The following is a 25,567-nucleotide window of genomic DNA, read 5'->3' as shown; positions in this document are numbered from 1 at the left end:
TTAGAGCAGTTACAGGGGGCTGGGGGCTGTAAATCTTCCCAGAATTTCCGTGGATGCAATCCATGCACTTGAGTCAGTGCCTCTGCAGTGTGAATTTTCACTCACCTATAAAACCCTGTGGCTGACAGGCTGACACAGCTCTCATAGGCGGTTTTAATCTGGCAACGTGAACAAGAGTTTGAAAACAATAAAATATACAACCAGGCTATTCAAAATAACTGCACAAAAACATTTCCAGGAGGCCTCAAGTAGCAAATGCCCAGTGACAGACAGCTGTCACACTACCCAACGCCAGCACTGCCAAACATCATGATTGCAGCTGCTTCCCCGAACAGCCCCGTCAGCAGCTACCAAGGGCAGAATTTGAGCCACTGGCAGAGGATGAGAGCTGCTTGTGTTTGTTTGTCTCTCAGCTACAGGTTAGACTTTTAGCCTCAGGGACAAAGGTTAAATTGATAGGTCATCTTGACTAGTGAGGGAAATTCTACCCTGACTTCCAAAGTCAAAACGCCTCGGATGGAGAGCAGAGCTTGGATCTGAAGAGAGACTTACAGCCCAACCATCTCTTCTCATTGAGGGGACGGAGATATTGCAGACAAGGAGCACTATAGGGGCTGAATGGGAGCTCAACAAGAGCTGTCTATGCTACAGAATCCCTTCATTAAAAATGAGGTTTCCTTCTGTCCTAGACTGTAGTCTGACGATAAAGATAACCACTCAAGACTTTTGTCTGATGAAGTTTGTCGTAGGCAGGCCCCAAAATTTGGAGAAATCTCAGGATTAAAGTAATAACTGACATCTTGGGGATGACCTCTTGTAAGTTTTAATTACTTGGAAATCTGTACCAGGTTTGTGTTTCATTGTCTTTGCTCAAATCTATGCTAGCAAGATGCAGGAGGACACACCTGCACACATGGTTTGCCAATTAAAACAATCTCTGATAATGTCCACTTGTCTCATGACAGACACAAACAGCTTACCCAGTCTTCCCAGGATCCTTTGGGATTAGACTGCTTGACTGGCTCAAGTCTTTTTAGGATAGTCTGACATGCGTTCTAGAAACAAAGAGAGAGAGAAGAAATAGTTTAAGATTTGAATAACCAGCTTATGTTATTAAGAGCCCTCTAAGAGTTTCAAAGAACCTTGTATTTAAAGCAATATTGCCTTTAGGACTTTGGCAAATCATAAAAAGGAACAAAGGTCACTAATGGATGTCTTGCTACATAGGAAGAAATATTGCCTGAAAAGGATTTTAAAGGAGATTGGCTGTGCTGATAGCAGAAAGGAATCCCAAATTCAGCACAGAGCTTTGTGGACCATGACACAAATATAAGAAGTCTGCTCATTTATACATTAACTTTGTCTCTACCCCATCTGTACAGGACAGCTCAGCATAGCTTACAAGATGATCCTTTAACACCGAAAGAACAAAAAATTTCTTCCCAAAATTCAACCTACACATATAAATTGTGCAGAGAACAAAAACAGCCTGATTGTTTTACTTTGCAGGTTTCACTTCCCCTTGTCTTTTTACACTGATAATGACCAGTACTAAATTCTTGTTTTGAAATGGAAAAATCACATACCCAGCAAATATATGCATTGGTAACTTCACCATGGCAGACAGCCACGACCATGTCATTGCATTTGCTCTGAGCTGATCAACACTTAGAGCTTGTGCAGCACAGCTCTCAAACCATTTGCTATTAACACATGCAGCAAAAAACACATTGTTATAGATAAGGCTGTACTAATTACTTTGAAGATGGCTATTTAAATGGATGCTTTGCTCTGCTCATTCTGAGCAATCCCAAATACTCTATTTTTAGAACTACCACAGGACTGAAGAAGAGTTTCAAATAACTTGAAAAATATAGTAATTCTCAATCTAATGCCACTGCTAGCTATACCAGGTAACGTTATGAGACATCCTTACACTGGAACTGCCTTTTGATGGTTTTCCTTAAGCAACAACAGATAAATACAGGCCAGCTTTTCATGCCCTGGAGCCCTCCCTTGTAACCCGCTGCTTTAAATAACTCAGCTTCCGTACATAGACGGCCATTCCATTGATGTCGGCGCTGACTGAGGCGGCTGTCGGGGAGGTATTTGGGACAGTGTTTGTGCTGGTCTCACTGATGTAAATTTTGGAGGTGGGGACTCCCAGGGCCCTGCTAGCGACCTGTGAAGCAAAGGCAAACAATTGGTAAGCAGCGCTTCTATCCATGAGCATTGTCAGTCATTGCTCACACTGCCAGGACCCACACCGCAACCTCTCCCACCATAAACTTCATTTTTCCTGCAGACCGAGTTGTTCCAGGGACTGAGAACTGGCCAAGACATTGTTATATTTTAATTTCACAGACTGAATGTGTGTGTGCACATATTTTTTTGCCACAATGACAGACATTCATTTCACTATTATGAGACTAAATTCTTCTCTCAACAGTTAAAAGAAAACAGAAGATCAAAAGCCCTGTGAGATTTTCCTGCCAAAGGAATTTTGCTCCTTTAAACCTTTTTTAACTACAAAAGCACTAGCATATGTAGATATAAATGTTTTCAATACAACTAATTGTTATATGAAATGGATAGAAACTGTACCTTTATGAGGTGAACTGATAGTGCCAGAGTAGTTAAACTGTAAGCATGACCTGCATTATTTACATAATGAGATTTGCGATGATGAAGAATCTAATTCTAATACTTAGTTGTGATAATACTCTGGAAATCTAGCACTGCTGCTCAAACAATGAAGAGGAATCAGTCCTGATTTGTTACTCTCTGCATGAACAAGGAAGAAGTGTCAAGGTGCCTGAGGCAATGCTGTAGGGAGAGTGTAATTGTCCTGAAAGACATCTTATTCAGTTAAGCCCAAACTCATTATTACCTGAATCATTTTGGTGTGAAGTCCTTGACCCATCTCAGTCCCACCATGTGTAAGTAACACAGAGCCATCTGTATACACATGGACCAGAGCTCCAGCCTACAACAGGGAACATTAATCATCATAAATTAACTAGGGGAGTACTTAGCAGGCTATGGAGAGAATTCATTCAGAACTAGACTGAGGTTCTTCTTTGGTGCAACTAAAGCCATTTGTTTACACTTCAGGTGAGTTTGGTTTAGTCTCACCAACTCACTAGATGTTCCAGTGACGTAACAAACCCCAGTCAGTATTTTCAGCTCAGAAGGCAGATGAAGTAATCCAATCCTGCCCCTGTGAAACACAGATGCACCCTTAACCTCAGCTTTCCAACACCACTGACCGTCCATCAAATCACCTCAAACACAGGAGCAGTGTTTCTACTATTGAGAAAGGCAAGAAAATCAACCTAACACATAACCATGGAAATATTGTGGTGTCTTTTGGACAGTATAAACTGGAAACTGTTGTGGTGCTCATTTTGGCTTGAAAAATGTGTGCTCTTTTTTAACTAATTTACTACTTCTTCAAGAAGCTCCAGTTTGGTACATATGGAGGAAGGCCTGGGGGAGGCAGCATAAATCAAATTCTCTAGTGAAAAGGCAAATGATATTTACAGACCTGGTTCAGAAATGGGACAGTGAAACTGATGCCAAATTTGGTAGGAATGATGCTTATCCCTCTCTTTTTCCAGCGGTTCTGCCTGCAAAGAAAGAACATTATTTGTATACCCATGAGCCTTTTATCATAAATCAATACTGTGCTTCCCTCTGACTGTGCATCAAATGGAAATTAAATACTTGACTGTGATAAAGACTGAGTTCATCACTAATTTGTATTAAAGGCTTTCTTTGTGTGTTCCAACAAGAGGAAATTGCAACTGAAGATGCTCTCTGCAAGCATTATAGAAACAGTTGTCCCTACTATCAACTGCTCAGTCGTATATACAAGCCAACTACAAAAGTCTTTGAGACAGAGGAAAGCATAAACAGATTGCCTTGACAGTCATGTGAAAATCCTAGCTGGACTTAACAGACCCCCTCTTCTTTTCTACAGTTCACTTAGAAAATCTCATCATACTGGGTCTCATTCTGGCCCCATATATGCTGCCAGCTGACAGACTTTTCCTCTGACAGTGAGCATAAAGGGATTTCAAAAGGAGAAATATTTAGAAGACAGTCTGCAAATATAAGGTGTGACTTCACATTACTCAAGTTGCTAAGAGAACTTCAGAAGTTAGTAGCCAACAGGTGCACCCAGTGACAAGACAGCTCCAGGGCACCTACTTGTTAAATTCTTCAATCAGTTTCTTCCTGGCGTGATAGCCGGAGCTGGACAAACATTCATCCCAGCATCTTCGTAGAGTAAATCCCTCTAGCTTTTGGTTAAAATGAGTTGTGTCTCCTTCGTGGTAGAGATTGAGCTTCCTCACCTTCCCAAAAAGACACAGAAAGGATAGGCCAAGTTTAGTGCTCCAGACAAGAAGGGATGAGATCTAAAGTGTGTTGGTTCCTAGTTTTACTCCTTTGCTCTTTCTACAAAGAGCCAAGGAGCAAAACAATTAACAAACATATATCTGTTTATGGGAAAACATGAACTAAGACATAAGGCTGAAAGTTTTCAGAGATTGGGACTTAATGCACATTGTCAATAAGATTAAGGTACCTGGTGCCTTTGGACTTTCTTCCTTTTAATATCTATTCTTAAAGCAGATGTTACAAAATTGAGGCTACCAAGGAATTTAATTAAACAGAAGATAATCCATGCAAGAATGTATCTGTCACACAAGTTTGAGATCCTGCTGGGAGCTCAACAAAAATGAAGCAAAAGTTCTTATGCTTAAAAATCTTGTGTGGCTGATGCAGTTCTCAGAGCTTGTTCAAAGGCAGCACCCCCCTGGAAGGTGTCAGTGGGTCTGTACCTCCTCAGGTGGCAGGCCACACTTCCGAGCCAGGTCACTCATCCAGCACTCAGCAATCATCATTCCCTGGGGCCCTCCAAAGCCACGGAAGGCTGTGTTGGAAGGCAAGTTTGTCTTGCAAACAATGCCCACGCTGCTGACATTGGGGATGTTGTAGGAGTTATCCAAGTGTAACAGGGCTCTGTCCATTACCTGGTGAAGAAAAGGAATGGAGGTGGACACATTTCATATTAATTGGATGTCAGACTTCTCACCAGTGCCAAAACCAGACCAGAAGCTCTGAAGCCAATTTACAACAATCAGCATTTTCTCTAGCACCCTGCAGTGTTGTAGTCAACAGAGCTGGATGAGCACTGACGTGCAGACAGAACTGCCTCCCAGGTGCAATGGAATGTCAAGTAGTGTTCTCCTGAACGACAGGACAATAAGCACACTCCTCTGTTGACTCCTATGGCTCTGGGACAGATTGAGCTTCAAAGTCCTTTTTTGGCCCTGGGCTCATGCTGACTCAAACTGTTAGTAAATGCCATTATCTGTCAGGAAGAAGCAGAGTTTTCTTTTCACTACATTGAGTAATCTGTTACTGGAAAAGTGACTCAGTGCTGGGCTATGTCAGGAGGGGCAAACATATGAAATAAATATTTTCAGTAACTGCAAGATTTGAGATATTTGTCCTCTTATTGTCCACACTGGGAAAGGGCCAGAATTTCTTTCTGGCTTGTGTTTTAAGACTTCCCTTCCAGCAGCAGCACCGAGAGGACATTACACACAACCAAACCTTATCTCTACATGGAGCACTTTCCAGTCCCCTGATTCAGACACAGCCAAAAAGACAATTACACAGATGTGCTCTCAACCAGGCCCTCAGCTTATGCAAAGACACTTGCTTGTCATTCTGCTCTGCCCAGCACCAGCCACATTGCCAGCATTGCCAGGTAGAGACCTCCTGCAGTTCTTTCCTATTGAAAAGGATCAACTTTTGCAGAAAATTATCAAAGACTTGGTGGACTGGAGAAAGTGAGCTAGAATAAGCCTGTGTGACACTAGGCTATTGAGTTGATCACTCACATGACAGAAAAGGAGAGGTTTTTACTCATCTGCAAAACTTTTTGGAGACAAACTCAGAACTTGGGCCCATTTTTTGTCCTTACTGCTTGGGAACACAGTGTTGGCTTTAGCCAGTCCTTTGCAAGCTTGTCCTGATCAACCTATTGACTGGGATGCTTCTTTCTCCAAGGAATTATCTTTGCCCAGAGCTAGGGATCTATCAGCCATCTTTCATTGTGCAACAACTTTTCCCTCACAGCCCTCTGTCATGCAAAGCAAACATTATTGACCCCTTTGCTCAATCTGAGTTATTTCAGCATCCATAAAAATTATGTGGCACATGCTAAGACAGGTGAGTTGGCTCACAGAGCATTTGTAGAAGCTCCAAAAGCCCTTCAAAATCTGTTTTCAGTCATGTCAAAGAGCTGCATGTGCTAGCAGTGCTGCAGGCAACAACTCTCTGAAGGCAGAGCAGAAGGTTGCACAGAAACAGACCTTCTGCTTAGTTAGCCATCAGAAGATTTTACTTACACCATGAGAGAGGTCTATAGAGTTGCCCCCATTGCTGTAGTATGACACCTCCAGACTCTTGACTTTCCCATTCTTCATGAAGCCAACCTGTCAAGAGAGTGTCTCCTCAGTAATCACTTTTCAACAAAATGTTTTGGTTTGTGCTTGCCTCCAAAGACTGAATGGCTTTCACACAGGCAGAGAGGGCTGACTGTCCCCAGTGCAGCACAGGGCAGGCACAGCCAGCAGCTGAGGGAGTTCCCCAGTAAAGGGTTCATGCATGTGTCAATCTTGCTGCAGAGAACTCTTCTAAATTAAGTGCTGGCCACTTACCACTGCCACAATTTCCTCAACAGGCTTTTGCTTTCAAAATCACTAGCAATTGGAGAGGGATTGAAGTAGAAAGGAAGTTAACCAAGCACATTGCTGTGTAAAGGATGCTTTACAGGAATGGGCAAACCTCTAAAAGAAATGTGACTGTCAGCAGGGTCAAAGTCTTGGCTGCAAGGAAGGCAGAGTTATTTAAGCTGAGGTCACAAGAAGGGAACCATCCAAGCCAAAATAACTTCTGCAGCACTTCAACAGGAAAAATGCTACAGCCCATCTGACTTGGCCCATTTGCAGCAGGGGAGATCAGCAGTGAAACAACCATAGCAGCATTTTTTCCCAATATCTTTCTGCTCTCTGATGTCTCAGGGGACAGCACTGAGACCAGCTGGGCTCTTCCCACGTGTGTGCATACCTTGTACCTCCCCAGGAAGGGGTGCCTCCCACCACTGATCAGCATGTCCTCATCTCGATCCAGCATGCACCGCACTGCACGGCCAGTTCTGGGAAAGAACACGGGTTTTTAGGCAAAGCCTGAAGTGCACAATGCAGTTCCTGCAGAACAAGGCTCTTCTCTTTGTCTTCCCAGGATGGCAAAGGACAGTTAAGAGTAAACTGCTTAGTTCATATATCTTACTCTTAAGAATATGGCAAGACTAAATAAAAAGAATAAACATCTCCAAAGTTGGGACCTGTTTGTGAAAACTCTTGTATTAAAAAAGACTCTTGTATTAAAAAAAGAGATATTAGCAGCTATCTCTTTTAGAGACAGATGCTAATAACTGAGAAAACACTGTTTTCAAGGCTATTTCTCAAGGCACTCTTTTGGCTTTGAAAAAGACAATGCCACAGGAATTACATAATGATGCAAAGTACTAACTAGCCTTCAATTTGACCTTGTTTTTTATTTGCTTATTTATTATCAAGGAGGAAAACAAGGGGGAGAATAGGAGTGGTTCTTAATTTTCTAACAACTTTGCCTTTCAAGTGCCTGTCTTCAGGTTGTACCAGTATCTAGCAAATGTCATATATGTTGTTTTGTAGCCTCCAGGATGTCAAACAGTGGTTTGGCTGGCAGAGATAAAGAGAAGAAAAGGATGCAAATGTATTACTGATTAATTAGAGAAAGCAGATTGTTTGCTTAGAACAGAAAAAAATACAGTCAATTTAAAAACAGAGTTTCATTTTGCTTGTCCTCCCTCATCCAAAGGTATTTTGTCAAACTGCTGCTGTGTTGCAAGATCCCTCCAGCTCTGCCAGCACTGGGAAGGGCAGGGTACAGGCAGGGCAGAAATGTCACCTCAGAGGCCATGTCCACCCAAAGCCTGCACAGTTAAACATGAGCCCACAGCAAAACTCTGGAAACCAGGAGCACTTTTCCAATCTACTCTTTACAAATGGTTGCAACCTAGGTTAATTCCCTGACCTTTTAAGGGTTTGAAAAGTGTGGGTTCCAAGCCCTGCCACCATTCCTAGGGAAAAATCCCAAGAGGGAGCTTTCAGAAGTGCAGACATATAATGAAGCAAGACTGGTGTAGTAGAGTTTTGAACAAAGAAGAGATTCTCATACCTCTATTGAACAAGAAAACACATGGCTGGGGCTGGATTTTGAAATGGTTTGGGGTGAAGTGAGGGGGAAAGGCAAATAATTTGAGATCCAAGAGTTTTCAGAGAGCACCAAAGGAGTAAAGAATAAGGAGGCTTTCCCCCCTTTCCTATTAAAAGCTGACATTCCTACATAAACTTAGCCCCTCTGGGCAGGTTCAATCCCTCCTACCAGCTAGGAACCCATTAGACACCTCCTTTGGGAAATCCCAAGCTTGCTATAAGTGGTACAGTAAGAAGACATACAGAGTATTGAAAGTGCTCCAGCAGATATGGTGCTCCAGAAAGAGGCAGCCTGGGACAATCTGAAGGAAAAAAAAAATCCCTCTTCCCCCACACCCAAACTTACTTGAAGGCTGCAACAGCCACTACAGATGTCAAAATAGTACTCCTAGTCTCTTTTCCTCCAAATCCTCCTCCCATTCTTTTCACTCGAACCACAACTCGATTTGAAGGCACTCCCAGTGCATTAGCAGCAAACTCCTAAAGAAAAACAAAACAGCAGGACATGTAGGGAGCTCAGCTGGTGTTAAGAACTAAATGCCAACACATTGCCTTCCTGAAACCATTTCAACAGTGCAAATACTGGATTTGATGGAATTGGAGCCAATAAGCCCAGCATTTGATGACTGAGGGGGAAAGGCACAGTGCTGCAGCACACAGGGTCAGATTCAGGAAAAGACTGACACAAGATGAGGTAACCAAGACACAGGTGTCATTTAGCACAGGCTTTGACATCCATACCACCCTCACTGCATTGAGAGACCTTTGAACAGTCTTGGTGGGCCAGTAAACGGGCCAAGGACACCCCATGGTGCCAGTAGCCAATCTCATGGAATGGGAGAGTTGGTGCACAGCCAGTGGTTTCACCATCTCTCTTTCTGATGTGTCATTCAAGCCTCGTGTGTTCTGAGCAGCTGGGACCCTCCCCAGAAAGGACTAAGCATGTAATCCCTCCTAACAAAGATGTGTTGCCAACAGAAATATCTCTGCCACCTGGAAGGAGATTCAGGACTCCAGCAGGATGGGTAAGGGCTTTAGATCCCATACCCAACTCTAAGCCTATGTGGTTTTTAATTGAAGAATCAAATAAGAACAACTACAAAACAACCATTCATCTAGTCTGAAACTGAGAAACAAATGCCTTTTAGGCACCAGGTTAATGAGAAGTACCTGTGTCTTCATTGGGTTCTGGGTTGACACAAAGAGTTCCATCTCACCATCTTCTCCCTTTGGCACAGCCAAAGTACAGTGAGTTTCCAGGTAGAAATGCTCCTGACCACCAAGGTACATCTCTCCTAGAAAATTGAAATAAATGCCCCACAGAAAGGGCATCCCTGGTATTACAAGGTGTCACCCATTACACGTTGTCTTCAATTTATTGCCTTCTGTACATGTGTTAAGTGACAACCCCTTGCTTTACCCAGCACTGGATATCACTAGCTCTAAAAGTGACACTACTGGTTCAATCTTTAAAAAACAACAAAAAATAGAACAACAAAACACAATAAAAATTCCATACATGCTTCCTTTCCACTTTTTAGAAATCTTAGTTATAAAACACAAGTGGCTGGCATTTCAAAAATAAGTCTGCACACCATGCCATTGATCCAGCATCTCTGAAGATGCAGTATTTGGTGCCTTTCAAGACTGCCTCAATAACACCACTGAGATAAGAATAAAAATAAATCAAGTATAGTCTAGCTGAGTAGATAAAGTACAAGGTTGCAGACTTTGAAACTGGAGAACAAAAAACAGAAACCCAAAATGCCTCAAGATGATCTAACTGGGAATTAGTTTTCTATCACTGCATGTGGCTCTTTCCCAGGGCATCTTACCTGGCAGTGCTGAGGGTACAATTTCCAGTCATGCTACACACAATTAAATGTCAGAAACAATCTCCTTTCTCAGCCATGGCCCTGATCTGTTCTTTGTGGCCCATTTGCCTAAGATACAGCCATACACCAGATTAAAGGAAATTGGCTGCCTATAAGATTTAGACCAGACTATGTCAGGACAGGGAAAAATTTCAGAAAAGAAAAAAAACCAAATATTCTACGAATATTTGTTCAAGAAAAATGTGTGCTTTGATTGAAAAAAAGAGTGTTTTCTGGGGGCACAGCTGGCAGCATCCAGGTTTGTTTCAAACAATAACATTTGTATATCAGTCTGAAACTTTATAAGAAATCAGTTCAGTCCTGCAAATCCTACTCTCAGGATCATATGAAAAAAAAAGGAAGCTGATGGCTTGACTTTTGTAACAAACAGTACTATTTTAAAAGAGTTATTAATGCTTATTCTCACCCTCCAAAATGTGATCAGATTCTTCAAATCCTTTCTTCACATCTCCCTTATTAATCCTCTTTATATCCTTAAAGAAAGATTTTTTCTCAATCGCTTCCTAGGAAACAGAAAGACACAGTGACATTTTTGTCTAAGTGGAATGAAATCAAACCTTCCTCTAACTGAAGAAGAAATATCCAAGATAAAAAGCACAACTTATCAGACAATTTCTATGGCAGTAGCCAAGAGACTTTACTAAAAGCAATAGAAAATAACTTTTGGCAACAAAGCAATTTCACAACCAATACCACCATAATTGGACAATCTTAAAGTACTCCTTGTGACTTGTTTTACATTGAGGACCCAGAACCTCAGGGCCTGTAACCACAAGAGCTATAATTTAATAACTTACAACTTATATTAACTCTTGTCTGTAGCCCATAGAGTGGGAGAAAGGATAAAAAAAAAAAAAGAGAAATAAAAGAGAAAGAGAAAATGAAACCTCTCAGATAAGAAGTGCAGTAGTAGTTCACTTCTGAGCTAATATACAGGGAAGTATATAAGGGAAGTTTAACAAAGGCTTTTTCCTTTTGCTAAAACTGAAGCTTTCCATAATGAAAACAACCCCCACCAAATATCAAGCAACAAAAACCAAAACAACCACCAGCATGTTTTTGGCTCCACTCCCATACTCTCACGTTCCCTGGGTGAATGAACAACTAGAAGCCCCAGAAAAGGCGAAGATCTCACACACTGTTTGTTAATCCACAAATCACCCAAACAACCCCAAATCTCTGTCCTCAGATGACAGTACCAATGTCTGCATGAGACAGTGTACAGCTCTTCCTATTTACATGAATACAGTTTCCTGTAAAATTCATTACAAAATACATGGTATGAAATATTGACTATTAAAAACATTTCATTAGAATCCTATGTTTCTAATTTCTCCACTAAAAATGGCTTCATACATTTTTCTTTCTCATTTCTAGAAATGAATGTGTAGATATTATCATTTGCTTTTAGTGTCTCATAAGGAGATCTTGTCAACAAATTTTCTAGTTAAAAAAGCATGAAATGGTCATGCATTGTTGATATTTATTTCTTCAGCTTTGAGAAAAGGCACTTAAAGACTGTGGCCATACAGTTCACAGCAGGGAGTGCACTCCCGAAAATTAATTTCATCAACTTAGAAATTAAACAAGTGGTCTGCAGAAATCTCAGAGAAGCAGTGCAGTGACAGAGCTAGAAAAGACATTTTCACACCTTATTATTTCTTGTTATAAATGAGAGAAAGAAGAGGGAATGGATATCAATGAAGCCAGCAGGGTCAGACCAGAGAATATTCAAAGCAAGCTTCTGTGGATAAGAATCTAACTCACAGTAACCTTGTTTATTTAAAAAATTTTCTGTTGAGCACAATAGTATCTCCCTGAGTTTGGTTTATTTGTGTCAGCTTTAAATAGCACAGAAAAAGTTAATGTACTCTAAATCAGCAGGGCACCAAAGATGTACCTTCTTTATATTTAAAATCACAAATTACTTCTTCTATCAGTACCCTGTTGCACCCACAAACACAAACAAAATGTGGGGCTAAGTCACCACATGTGTGAGAACAGAACTAGACAGCAGGGGGTCCCAAACCAACTGCAGATGCAGCACTGAGCCATCTTACCTCAATTGTGACAATAGGTTGAAGTTCTTCATACTTAATCTTCACAGCTTTAGCTGCTCTCCTGGAATGTTCCTGTGTGTCTGCAAGGACTGCACCAATGATGTGACCCACACAGGTGACCTACAGGCAAGATTGGGACCCACCATCACTTGGGGTGTGTGTTTGCAGTGAGGAGAGACTCATGATAATTCTCTTTATCTATTCCTTTTATGCAGTTTGTTCAGGCCAATCCATTAAAAATCAGCCCAGGGAAAATAAACACAAGCAAGTTTGGAGTGAGTGAGCCTGTCCCAGGGGGCTGCAGCTTAGAGAAGAATTGTGGAGATAACAGAGGAGAGGGGCACAGGGCAAAGGGATTTGGGCCTTATTGAATTTGGCACTAAATTAACTGCACAGGGGTCAATAGAAATCTATCTCTGTATAAGGTAGAGGACTTGACTGGACAGTATGAGAAATGTTATATCCTGAGCAGCATGACTGAAAAAGGCTACTTTTAGCTACATACCACATCCTTAGCGAAGACAGTCTCATCATTAGCGATGCCAGTGACATTACTGCCAGGAACATCCTTGGCAGAAACAAAACACACAAACCCAGGAACACTCTGAGCTTCAGATGCATCTACAGAACTAAGGAAAGAGGGAGAGACAGTGTTATTTCTCATTTTTTCTTTGTGTAAGTGATTATGAGATTCCAATACAAATTCAGGCCTGATTTCCTCGAGTTTGGCTATGCCACGTGAATATCATGTGAGACTGACAGCATAACATAGGAGACTAAAATAATTTGGGATCTATAAGAAAATTTTAATCCTGACTGTGAGACTGACCACCACCCTGCTTCTTTGGACTATGTCATACATCTTTTCCCCAAGACATATCTGAACTTGATCCAGTTGCCACATGTACTAAAGATCCTTTGATAACAAGTTGGTGTTAGTGATGCTGTGCCTCCACTGTCTTCTTAGCTGCCATGATTCTTGCCATTAGGGCAAGAATATGGATAAATGTGAAATTTTTGTGCAGACATGTATCATCTGCCATGGGTGAGTCAGGGAGAAATTGTTGAGGATCAATCATAAGGAAGCTTTAGGGTTTTTAAGAGGATGCAAAAGAAGTGATGGTCAAAAAGACAAAAACTTTCATGAAAGGCTTTCTTTGGTAATTAGCAAAAGAAGTATCTAACCAAAATGCTTGTCTGCTTCAATCATATATAGATTTAAAACTCAGTGACAAAATAACTAAAAAAAGGGCAATATAATTTAATTTTTAAATGGAGAACTTTGTAAAAATATATTACAAAAGACTTTCAGGATCCTTTTGCAATATTCTGTACATTGGCTTTACAGAGAAACAGTTGTGAATAGAAGTGCTGTGGCTTTGATTTTGCTGACTGGATGATTTATTGCCTTCTGTAAATTGCTGCAATTTTTTCAGCAACTTGTTTCAAATTCCTAAAACTTTGATATAAACTGCGCCCGAAAGCAGCTGTTTATATATCCCAGTGAGCCAGAGACCTTTAAAAAAGACATTAAATGTATGAATGAACTTTCCCACATGAACCCCTAGACAGCAGGAACTCAAAATGCTGTTTTTCTTTGGAAAGTTCTCTTTCCTGTGTTTCTGCAGCAGTAGCTCAGAAACAACCCCCTAACACTTTCCCTTAGTTACAAATGCAGAGGCAGCTGGTGTCTGATTTACACTTGGTGCTCAAAATCTGACTAGGATGAAGTGTCTTTCCCTTAGTTACAAATGCAGAGGCAGCTGGTGTCTGATTTACACTCAAAATCTGACTAGGATGAAGTGGAAGTTTCCAGAGTCAATATTTTGACTCTGCCAAAATCATAGGTTGATACTTTTGTCCCCTGATTGAATATTCCTCTACAGAATGCTACAGGCTCCCAGCCTGAAATATGTGTACAAAACATAAATGCAGGAGCAATGTGTACAGCAGCTTTTAGAAAACACTGCATGTTGTGGTCACAAGCATGGATGGGATGCCTTCTCTATCTCCCCATCTGCCCTGGTGGTAGTAACACCACTTAAATGTCTGCATTGCACATTGCAACACCTAAAAATTAACTGTGATGAACAGAGCAGTTTCTTTCATAACCTGGGAGTCAATTACTGCATCTGTGCATCCCTGACCACCATGCTGCCCATGCCACAATGGGAAAGCTCTGCACAGGAAGCCTAACTAGGCAGGAAGTACTGCCTAAGGAATGCACAGCACATTTCAGGGCTGTTGAGGATGACACAAGCCAGTGTAACACAGAGTGTCCCACATCAAAGCAGCTGAGGGCAGAAGAGAGCCTGCAGAACCACCACCATATAAACAAATTTAGGGTTTGTGGGGGCAGCCAGCCTGCAATATGACAGCATTAAAATTCATATGAGAATGTAGATGGCATTACGTGCCAGGATTGGCCTTTAGGCGTTGGTTATTCACTATTGTTCTAAATTAGGTACCAGTCATGCCCTGGATGGACAAGATGCTTTCTGAGACAGTTGCACTTCCAAATACTGACTTGTCCACCTTGCTATAGCCAAGCACAAACAGGGCTACACCTCACAGCTGATGCAAATTCACAAATGACTTTTGTGCACAGGGCTTGATCAGAGCCAGGGCAGGCAAGCACCGTGCAAGGCAAAACCCAGTGCCCACAGCTGACTCACCAGCAGGAGAGCTGGTAGAATTGCATCTTACAACCTAATTTTTCAGGCAGATAGAAGGAGAATCATCAAGCTGCATGCTGCAGTTAGTGATTAAAATGACATCCCAACCTCTGTGGTGCTCTCCTACCCTGCTCTTTTTTAATCCTGTATGCCTGAGTATAAGAGATGGGAAATACAAAAAAGTTTGGCCTAGGCTGAGGGCTTTTGTGCTTCAGCAAAGCCCAAAGTTTGGTGTTGGCTCCTTCACATTCCCACTGAGGCAGACTTGCAAGGCAGCTGTCACACACACACAGAGCTCGCCTCCATGTAACAATGTGCAAAGAACTGGAGCTTTACACCTAAGCAAAACCTTTCCCTCACCCACACCCTGACAGATTGATGTTTTCCAAGCCACCAGGCACCGGATGCTTCCAACGTTTGGAACGGAGAAGCAGCACTTACAGGATCTTGGCGTGGGCCTTAGTGCTGGTCACCAGCGTCAGGTACAGCTCGTTCTCGTAGTGAGGGATGTCATCGCAGTACACAGCTTCTCCACTGGCTTGTTTGGCTGCTGAAACGTGCACCAGAGGCCTGCCCACCATATCTTCCACAGCCTGCCCCTTGGGCACTTCCTGGAGTAAAACACATGGCTAGCTACTGCTGGCTTGGGTGGAAGGGGATTGAAGCATTGATGGGAGAGCAAAGAGCGCTGTGAGACGTTCTAGAGAATGGGGAATGGGATGGGAGCTCAGTCCTGTGGGAAAGGAAGGTAAACAAGATGCCACAAGATGTGGCTACACAGAGGGGTGCTGTAGGGAATGAAGTGAAAGTAGTTTGGGCTTTGAAATTGCTATGGAAGGGAAGGGTTTGATTTCACATCCTGCAAAAGAAAGTTCAAGTACTGAAACTGGATTCTACTCTCAAAGGTGAAGAGAATGGGTCACTGACAGAGAAATAACAAAGAAGATACATCCCAAATGTGAAGCCTGAGAGATGCCAAGAAAGGCAGGCTATAACTGGGGAAAGCTGAAGGGGAATTTCAGTTTGGATATAGAGCTAGGTATAGGAGAAAAAGCAATTTTTATAAATCCCTCAGCCACAGAGAAAGCTTGGCCTCTCTTGGACAATAATAGGAAAGAACAGTATCCTAAAGTGAGGAAAGGATTGAGACCCAAATACAAGCTTCATGCATGGCATTATCAAAGTTTATGTGATGACCATACTTAGGGAGACAAGAAGATAAGAACCAGAGTTTGAGATACAGAAAAGCCTGCATTTATGTCATGCTGACACTGCTACTTACTTGGGAAAGCTGCTACTTACTTGGAAGAGCTGGGCATTTGCAATGGGATCTTTGTGAAACAGCTCTGTAGCACTGATGTAGTTTGAAGGGACAGGCTCACACCCAGTTTTCTGCCAGAGACATATTAAAGAAAATCACCTTCCCTTCCAACTCCTTTCTCACATTCCCTAGTAGTTCAGGATATTTTCCATTCTCCATCTCCCACTTAAGGTAATCCATAATCTACTGAGTTAAAGGCAAACGAGGCTCCGGCTCTGTGCCAAGAACAAACACAGAGCCACAAGATCACTTGTAATGCTGCGAACAGGAGAAGCGGAATCATCCTGTGAACCACAGAGCTACACCCTTCCACCACAAGGGGAGGGTGCCAGGAGGAAGCAAGTGGGAAGATACACAAGTCCCTGTTATGCAAGCAGTAGAACAGCTCTGGAGCTATTGCAGCACAGATTTTGTTATCAGGTGGACCTCTACTCAAATCTGAACTCCCCCGGTGCCTTCCCCAAGGCAGCACAAAGAGGTTCTCCTTCCCCAAATCTGCCTTCCCAAGGAGCACTCACAGTGCCACTCTTGCTCAGTTTCTGAAGGACTGTCAGGTAGAACTTGAAGAAGAAGCTGAGGGTGAGTGTGCGTCGGAAATCCACCATGCCCCCGGGAGCAGAAGGAGACAGATCCATCTCCCCCGACAGCAAGCGACAGGCATCCTGCAGCAGCTTCTCATTCCAGTCTCTGGAAGGGAACAGAGAGGACACAGAGACCTTCTTCAGACCTAAATTCACCAGGGCAGACTAACTCTTCTGACACAGAGTATGCTGAACTGGAAGGAGCCCATCAGGATCACAGAGTCCAGCTCCTGGCCTTGCACAGAACAGCCCAAGGGTCACACCGTGTGCCTGAGATTGTTGTCCAAATGCTTCTTCAGCTCTGTCAGGCTTGGTGCTCTGACCACTGCCCTGGGGAGCCTGTTCCAGTGCCCAACCACTCTCTGGGTAAAGAAACTTTTCCCCTGATATCCAAACTAAACATCCCCTGACACAGCTTCACGCTACTCCCATGAGCTGTCAAGCAACAGCCATCAGTTCTATCTGTTCATAGCACATGTGTGTGCTCTGCTGTCATCTTGGGCTTATGTTACCTCCCCTAAAGATATGGCAAAGATATTGCGTGATAAAAACCCTGACTTTTCTGTCCAATTTGAAACAAACACAGTTTTGTAGGTCATGAACACATCTAGCTGCTGTCCACTTCAACTGATGAGTGAATTTGGAAAGAAAATGTCTCTCTGAATGAGAGAATGGCGTGGATCTTTGAGGGTAAGGCATACTGGAGGAAGCAAGGCATTACACAAAACACACTGCTGCAGAAGCATAACTATACTTCTTCCCCTTTCTCTTTTGATGTACTTTTAGAGAGGATTTAGGATGTTTTAGATATTTAAATTGCTCCTGTAAAAATCTGCACTGTTCCATTAGACAATCTTTATCACAGAAAAATTCCTACCTGCCAGTGAGTTCCTTGCAAGTTTTCAGTGCCAGGACAGTGGTAGGAGCCATTCCTCCATAGCTCAGTTTTATCTCCTCCACTCTGCTTGTGCCGTCTTGGAACAGGACTCTCAACCCACAGGTGACAATAGCAATGTCATCCTCACGACGGGAAGCCTGCTTGAAAGCTGAGAAGTATTCACCCTGAAAAACAGGAAAATATTTCTTTATCCTCTACCTTGGCATGCTTTGGAGTGTAAATGTGGACAGGCTGTTTACCTATCTCTATGTGCATGAGTTATTCCAGGGAACAGTATCTGGTTGATTCATTGTGCAGGGCCAAGCAGGACATGTTTGTTCAGGCAGCACTGTTTATTTTCACATAATTCAGTGATTAATTCTAATGTATCAGTTCAGTGGTTGTTACCAAGCCTAGGACTGTGGGGGGAAACAAGCTTTGACAGAGATCTGCTCGTGCCTGTCACATTTTTCCATTATTAAGAGGAAGAACCAAGACAGATTGTTTGTGCATAAACAAAATTACAGTTTCTCAACAAGTTTTTCTTCCTCCCAGGCTGATAAGCTGGAAGTCTAATCAGTAAAACCCATATCCTAAACCCCTTCCCTTCAGAAGTCTTTGAAATCTGCAAGAGCTGAAATCAGCAATCACAAATGTCTCTCAGTTCTAGAGTAGACCAGAATAATTAAGTATTAATAATTCAGTCTATTCAGTAGACCAGAATAATTAATAAAAGAAAATTTAATCTGTTACAGAAAATAGAATTCTCAGTTACTATCCTGGTCTCTACAAGAATTTCCTTGCTCTGTGAATGCACCAGCAACTGCAGTGCACAAAACTCAGCAGCTCCCTTATAAAGAGTGGCTGTAAATATGAGATTAACACCCTACCAGGATGCACCATGCAATGGTGACACCCTGGAGCCACAGCATGGCCAGCCCTCTTGCCTGTACTGCAGGTGAGGACAAATTGCTGTTCAGGCACCCTGCAGACTAAGAGAGGAATCAGAGCTGATGTTTGCACTGCCCTTCTGGAGAGTTTTCTGACAAGTTTCTGCTCTCCAAGTGACTCCACACAGCATAGCAGTCTGCTTCATTAATTACCTCTAATCTGAAGTGGACAGCAATTCTTTCATTATTGAATAGAACAATTTCTCTCCTCTTGACAATGACAACAGTTTCACAAGAGGCCCATTTTGTGCATCAAGGGCTTGTTACTGGAGATATATCTGAAGGGTGTGCTTCATTTCCTGAATTCAAATAATTACTCAGCAGCCAGCAGATAATAGCAGAGGAGCATCAATAGCATCCTTCCAGTGAGGACATTCTGCCACTCTGCTTGTTAAAACAATTAGCTTTCAAAGAGGAGAAAAAGCAGCCTCCTCTCTTACTGTAATCAATAGATTTCCAATAACATGATTGCAACAAGAGGGCAATATTGCCTTCACTCCTCACAGGACACCTTAATTTTCTTCATTCAGAGTCCTGTGGGAGGAAAGGCACTCGTGACCTTTCCTCACTTGGAGTGTAGGTAAGTGAGCCATCACATCACATGCCTGCCTGGGTCTCTTGGCAAACAACAGAGCATGTTAATTCTTTCTGCTCTTTGACCAGTCTTACCCTTGGTGTGATAAGTTACATGAATGCAAGGCACAACATCAGTTTCAAACAAAAATAAACCAAAAAGTTCAATCTAGCTGTGTGCTGAAACAGCCCTGCTTTCATTCACAAGGAAATCACAGTTGCAGAAAACTTTGCCTGCTACATGCCAGCACCTTCAGACATGCCCTGAAGAACTTCACCCTCCTTATTTGTGAGCAAAGATCAGCCAAGAAACCATGAAACTGAGAGTTCAGAAGTTGGTTTAGTTTTTCAGATCAATAAACTGTATAGGGCTGAAGCCACTGCCCCTGCTTGTAAGCATTTGTTTGTTTTGTGAAATTGCCATGAGACTGCCATATGGGTGGAGGAATACAGTGTTTTCCATTGGCAACCTCAACCATGGTTTTCATTTTGGCAAAAAGTGATGTTTTTATCACAAGACCAAAGAATGATTGCCCAGAAATAGATGAAAAACCACCATAAATAAAATAATTTAGTTCCTTTAGTAGTTAAATAGAAAAAATTGAGAGGAGAGACAAGGCATTTATTAGTTCTCTCCCATAATACAATGGCACTTGAAGTAAATCAGTGTTTTCCATTTATAAAGAAAATGCATCACCACACTGCAAATCCTTGCATCTTATGACTAGGGGTCACAAGCCCTGAGAAGGTAAATACCTTCACAAGCATAAAATTACAGTCTGATATTCTCAGTCTAAATGAAAAAGCAGAGTTTTATTTCTTAGACGCTGAATCAATTGTGGTTTATGCTGCTACTGCTGACAACCTCTCATTGCTCCCTTCAAAGCAAGTTGTGCAGCCTCACTGGAAGCCCACATAGCCAAAATGCCCTAATAGCCAGTTCTTGTGGTTTACATCTTGCAAGACAAGAATGCAGAAGCTGAACTTTCCTTTTATCCATACTGACTCTTCCCCATTTCATTTCTCGTATCAGCTCACAGAAATTAAGCAGGAATCTTTGGCACATTAACTTCATTCTGCATCAGAAATTGCTAAAACCTTTTCTGTTCTGCTTTTCCAGAAGAACTTCTACCTCTGGGAACATCATTTTGACACTTTTCATCATTACCAAATGCACTCAAAAAGCTTCAGATAATCAAGTGAAGTTTCTCTTCATTGCACTAGGAAAATTCTTGGGCTTGCCATATTTTATCATTGAGCCCTGCTCCCATTGCTTGTGAAGAATAGTGTGCTGCTGAATTTTCTCCAAATAATTTGCTTCCTCGTCCACTTGGGACCACATAAGCATTTGGGAGTTGGTCAGGAAAAAGGTGCTTAACTTTGAAAACAACACTTAAATAACAGCATTTTAGCTCCACAGACAGTGAAGTTTTTTCTTACAAACTTACCTTTTTGCTGTAGGGTATTTCAACTGAGAGAAGTATTTCTTCAGGCTTAACTATTGTCTTTCTGTAGCCAGTGAAAAACTTCTCATCCATGGTGACCGTCCTTTTGCCCTCTGTAGAGCAAAGGGACATCAATGGTGAATAAATGAAAGTAAGTGTGGAAAAGCCTTCAAACCACATAAATCACTCTTTATATGATATCTGATTTCATTTTTCCACTCTCTTTCACCAAATCAGGAAAATCTTTCTCAGATTTCTTTTGGTATTTATGGAATCTATAACTGCTTCTACCTACATATTAAATTTCCTTTGTACATGACCTGATAAAAGAGACCTCCTTCTTTAACTAATTAAACCTTAGCCTCCAGGTGAGCCAGTTTCCAACACTCTAATTAAATTCCCCTCTTTCTCCTTTCCATAACCTGCACACAAACCCAGTCCACTGACTGGACAGTTCACTTACTTCAAGTATACTACTTCAAAAAAAAAAAAAATTTCTTAAAACCAAATAAAAACTGAGATGCTTGGCTTTATAGAAAAAAAAAATCCCAAGTTTCAGTCTTTATCTGAATAAGCCAGAAGGATTAAAGTAAGATAGTGACAGACAATATTTAATGCCTATTATTTTTCATTAGTACACATCTTCAACCAGCTCTTCACAAGGATGTGTCTGTAAGTATACACACAGTACCAGAGATTCCACCTGGCACAGAAGTTCAGCATTTTGTAGGAAGCCAACCTTAGGTCTAGCTTTAGGACTTTTGCCTCAAAGAGTGTGAAAACACAGAAGACTCAGACTAATAATGTTAATTTCCACTTTCAAGTTCTGGCCTGACCTATCAACCCATGGCAGAGGGCTGCTGACTACCCCACTCCCCTCAGTGCCACAAGGAAATATAATAACTTACCTTTTGATACCAAAGTCAGTTTGCTGCCACTTGCCATTAACACAGGATTTAAGTCAGAAATTGGGCTTGCTGTCATTATGTTCCCACCAATAGCCTAGAGTGAAAATAATGCATCAGATAATTATTAAAAATCTAAGCAATTTCTGGCCTTTAATTAATTGGGAAAACCCAAGCCCCACGAAATCAGATGCTGTCTCAGACAATATTAACATTTGCCTGAAACAGATTTAGAATAGTGTTTTGTTAATGCATCAAGACTACCTTATGCTCAAACCTCATATGCACAACCATGCCAAAATTCAATCACTGTACCTGCTGTTAAGGGAGGAGCCATGAAACTAAAAAGAGTCTTTTCAGTAACAACCAGGACCCAAGAGTTTTGGCTGCAAAACAAATGCACGGCACAGTGTCTCGTGGAACAAAAGTTCTTGTTTGGTAGGTTGGTTTAGCTGCTTGCCTGGTAGTTTTTTGTTGGAGCACACAGAGTTTGAACACACCTTCCCCTTTAAAACCAGAGGAAAATTTGCCAGCTCTGATACATTAACTCTGTGACTAGTTGCCATGGCAATATATACACACCTGCTTCTTTGAAGCTTGTCCAGCCTTTTTTGTTCAATTAGTCAAATCTCACTACAGTTTCCCCCGCTTGGTGATAACAGCAGTGGAAGACCTGGAGAACTGCCATGTTTCCCTCTCTTGCTAGATGTGTGACATCAGTGCAGTACAGACACCAGCTGAGACCCCACCACTTTCTGGGCTTGATATTTTTGTGTGCCAGTTTCTTTCCCAAGGTTTGCAAACGTTCCCCTGCGAGATGCCAAGGGCACACCAACAGTGCTTGAGGCAGGGCAGCTCCTCAGACTGAGCTTTCAACTGCTGCCCCTGGTGCTCCTGAGTCACTTACAGCAACATTCCTGATCTGAGGCCCTGCAAACCAGCGCAGCTGCTCCAGGACAGCCTGGAAGATCTCTGTTTTGTACGGAGGAAGGTCTGCCACTGCTTTCCTCATCACCTCCTCTACTGACTTCAGGGTACAGGCAGCGCCGATGGTGACCCCTGTAAACAAACAAAGGAAAAGAAATGTTGTTTTCCAAAATTTTGAGGTACATAAGGACAGTTACTGTGTCTGCAAAGCTTAGATGTCCTGAGTTCAGTTAGACCTTCAGTTACACCAGACTATTTAGAATGCACTGCATGTAAACATCACATCCTCAGAACAAAATCCACCTTTAAACCACAGCTCATGCTGGTGTTGTCTCCCACATGACAGTAACACACCACCCTTTTGCAGCAGTGTATTATTAACAACATTGGCCTCCTTTAGGTATTAGCTTGTCCTTTTAGAAGTGAACTCCAACTCCTTTCCAGTTTCCACACTTTAAATATCCTACCAGACACTGGGCCACATGCATTAAATTGTCCCAGGTACTTCTATTTGTAAGGTTAACCCATTTCCATCACAAAGCAAAAGGCAAGGAATTATAGAATTGTTAAGGTTGGAAAAAACCTCCAGAGATCACTGAGTCCAGCCTCTGACTGAGCACCACCACATCAGCTAAACCACAGCAGCATAAGTCACATCCAGTCATTTCTGGAACACTTCCAGGGGTGGTGACTCCACTACCTCCATGGGCAGCCCAGCCCAGTGCTAGACCATGCTTTCAAGTGAAGAAATTCTTCCTGATGTCAATCTGAATATCTCCTGGCAGAGTTTGAGGCAGTTTCCTCTTGTCCTGTCACTTGTTATGTGGGAGAAGAGACTGACACCCACCTTGCTACACCCTCCTTTCAGGGAATTGTAGAAAGTGATAAGGTCACCCCTGAACTTCCTTTTCTCTGGGCTAAACATCCCCAGCACACTTTTCTACATATCACTTACTTGATTTCCTGTGGGAAAATGGGAAGTGTAACCTATACAGAAAACAATCTTTAATCTGTGGATTTTCTTTCACACTCTTTTTATTATTCCATGGAGTCCCCACTCACCTCACAGGTGTTCTGCCTCTTTTTTGCTCACCTGTTTCAGTGTGCTGAACAGCATTCATTTCAGGGATCCATGCTGGTGCTATTATCACTGGATACAGGAGGTTCTTTAACCTCATCTCAATACCTTAAGGAAAAGACACTGTTTGGTACTTGTGTGACATGGCTACTGCTGTACATAATCCTTCAAGAAAGGAAAATTAATACAATAACCCCTACATCATTTAGTAGTTATTTCATGAACCAATTGCTCAAGACAACAGAATTACTAAGTATGTCTGAACTCTCCTCCTCAGGACTTATGTTTGCAAAAGTATCTATTTGGTGTGAGAAGGCAGTAAGATTTCAAGTCTTGAGAGTTTTCTCACTGAAAAGTCCTTCAAAATGCAGCTTTCACAACTGAATTAATTTGATTATAGGGACATTTCATGCTGTGTCATTCCCCTCTTCTCAAAATTTCACAAAATAGCACAAAGGCTCAGAGATCTGGATTTTTTTTTCACCTGACACAGCAAAGACATTCACTGTGAGATTAATCTACCTGAGAAGAAAATCTGTTCCTACATACAACCTGAAAATAAATAGCTTTTTAAAAGCAATGACATGAAAGAGGCTTCCATTTGCACTGTTCTCACAAAATACTTAATGGAAGGTTTTCCAACAGTTCATAATAAGCATCAGCTCTTTCTCTTACCCACTTCTGTGTTCCCCACAACAAGTTTGGCATTGGGGTACTGGGATTTGAGTGCCACCAGTTCATTGAGAGTTGTGGGCTGGATCCACATCACACGCTCGCCTTTGAAACACATCTGCTTCTGCTGTTTGTTACTCTGAGTCTGCAGAAGGGAATTCAGATAGAGCTCAGCCCCTACATCGCGCCAAGAATCCCTGCTCACATGCTGCCCATACCTGTGCCACACTGGGCTCCATCTCAGCCAAGTTACTGACAGGGGGGCTGGGATAACCACACTGCTGTTGGCCGTTTGCCATTCCCCATCCTTCTGCTAGCAGTGATGAAAGTCTTTCTCTTGCTGACAGAAGTTCTCCCTTCCTGGTACTGCCAGGTACATCCTGCTGCCACACCTCCCTAGCAAGATCTGTGCCAGCAAGCTCCATTTGACCAAGGCTCTGGCACATGCCCATGGCTCCAGTTGCTTCAATGGGTTTTCCATTCCCATCTCAATCCCAAAAATGTCAGTCTTTAGTACAAATGACTTGCAATTAACCTGCTAGGCCAGGTTCTGATTCCATTTTAACTACTTCACCCAGCGACTAAAGAAAACATGGGACCAACCCTTGGGCAGGAGAACATCTTGGAGAAGAAACAGAGGAGCCCTATCTCAAGCTGAATCCATCTTATGCTATGGTCTAAGAGAACCTACTCATGCTGCAGCTCATGACACATTTGAGCTGGGTACAGCAGCAGAATTAATGATTGAATTTCAGTTGTTAAATGTGAAGGAAGCTGTAAATGCGTCATGTGCTGGACTAGATTCCTGGCTGGGACACACTGCTTAGGGGGGAGGATCCCTGAAAAAGAAGGAATGAAACATGGAGAGAAACTAATCTCACCTAACTTTTAATGTCATTGTGAGCCAACCAACTTTTACTCCTGCTATGGTGAGTTTTATGAAAAGACAACTGTTTGAGATATGTATTCAGCTACACCCTGTAGTGGTTTTGCTTTGTTAATTTGAGATTTGATGGTTAATGTATTAATGAGTGAGGTGGGTTTAGTGTTGATTAATTATTAGTCTACTTTTTTTTTTTTTGGGAGGTAGGATGAGGAGAAAGGTAAAGTAGGTTTAAAATGCTAAAAGGAAAGTTTATTAATAGTAACTAAAAAGAAAGAGTAATAAGAATTAGAATAAAACCTTTAGGACACTTCTCTTCCCCCCATAATCTTTTCTTTCCCAATGACAATGTAAAGAAACAAAACCTAAAATTTCAGTTTACTACT

General features: G+C 42.0%; 1 protein-coding gene across 1 annotated transcript in view; it reads right to left on the bottom strand.

Annotated features, from left to right (window-relative positions):
* Positions 1-25,567, bottom strand: part of XDH (xanthine dehydrogenase) — a 49,344-nt gene that overhangs the window by 6,120 nt on the left and 17,657 nt on the right. The window contains exons 10-32 of the mRNA XM_041425109.1: positions 24,302-24,443; positions 23,642-23,734; positions 22,529-22,680; positions 21,625-21,718; positions 20,720-20,829; positions 17,749-17,933; positions 16,809-16,977; positions 16,272-16,361; positions 15,411-15,580; positions 12,800-12,923; positions 12,295-12,414; positions 10,641-10,737; positions 9,510-9,634; positions 8,686-8,819; positions 7,147-7,234; positions 6,426-6,512; positions 4,848-5,039; positions 4,213-4,358; positions 3,548-3,629; positions 2,891-2,986; positions 2,054-2,182; positions 981-1,055; positions 106-158 (exon numbers count right to left, since the gene is read on the bottom strand). Of these exons, the coding sequence (XP_041281043.1) occupies positions 106-158; positions 981-1,055; positions 2,054-2,182; positions 2,891-2,986; positions 3,548-3,629; positions 4,213-4,358; positions 4,848-5,039; positions 6,426-6,512; positions 7,147-7,234; positions 8,686-8,819; positions 9,510-9,634; positions 10,641-10,737; positions 12,295-12,414; positions 12,800-12,923; positions 15,411-15,580; positions 16,272-16,361; positions 16,809-16,977; positions 17,749-17,933; positions 20,720-20,829; positions 21,625-21,718; positions 22,529-22,680; positions 23,642-23,734; positions 24,302-24,443 (2,753 nt within the window). The remainder of the gene's footprint in view (positions 1-105; positions 159-980; positions 1,056-2,053; positions 2,183-2,890; positions 2,987-3,547; positions 3,630-4,212; positions 4,359-4,847; positions 5,040-6,425; positions 6,513-7,146; positions 7,235-8,685; positions 8,820-9,509; positions 9,635-10,640; positions 10,738-12,294; positions 12,415-12,799; positions 12,924-15,410; positions 15,581-16,271; positions 16,362-16,808; positions 16,978-17,748; positions 17,934-20,719; positions 20,830-21,624; positions 21,719-22,528; positions 22,681-23,641; positions 23,735-24,301; positions 24,444-25,567) is intronic.

This window comes from Onychostruthus taczanowskii, unplaced genomic scaffold (assembly GCF_017590055.1).
Source record: "Onychostruthus taczanowskii isolate IOZ18803 unplaced genomic scaffold, ASM1759005v1 scaffold87, whole genome shotgun sequence".
Lineage (NCBI taxonomy): Eukaryota > Metazoa > Chordata > Aves > Passeriformes > Passeridae > Onychostruthus > Onychostruthus taczanowskii.
This window is presented reverse-complemented; position numbering and strand designations above follow the sequence as displayed.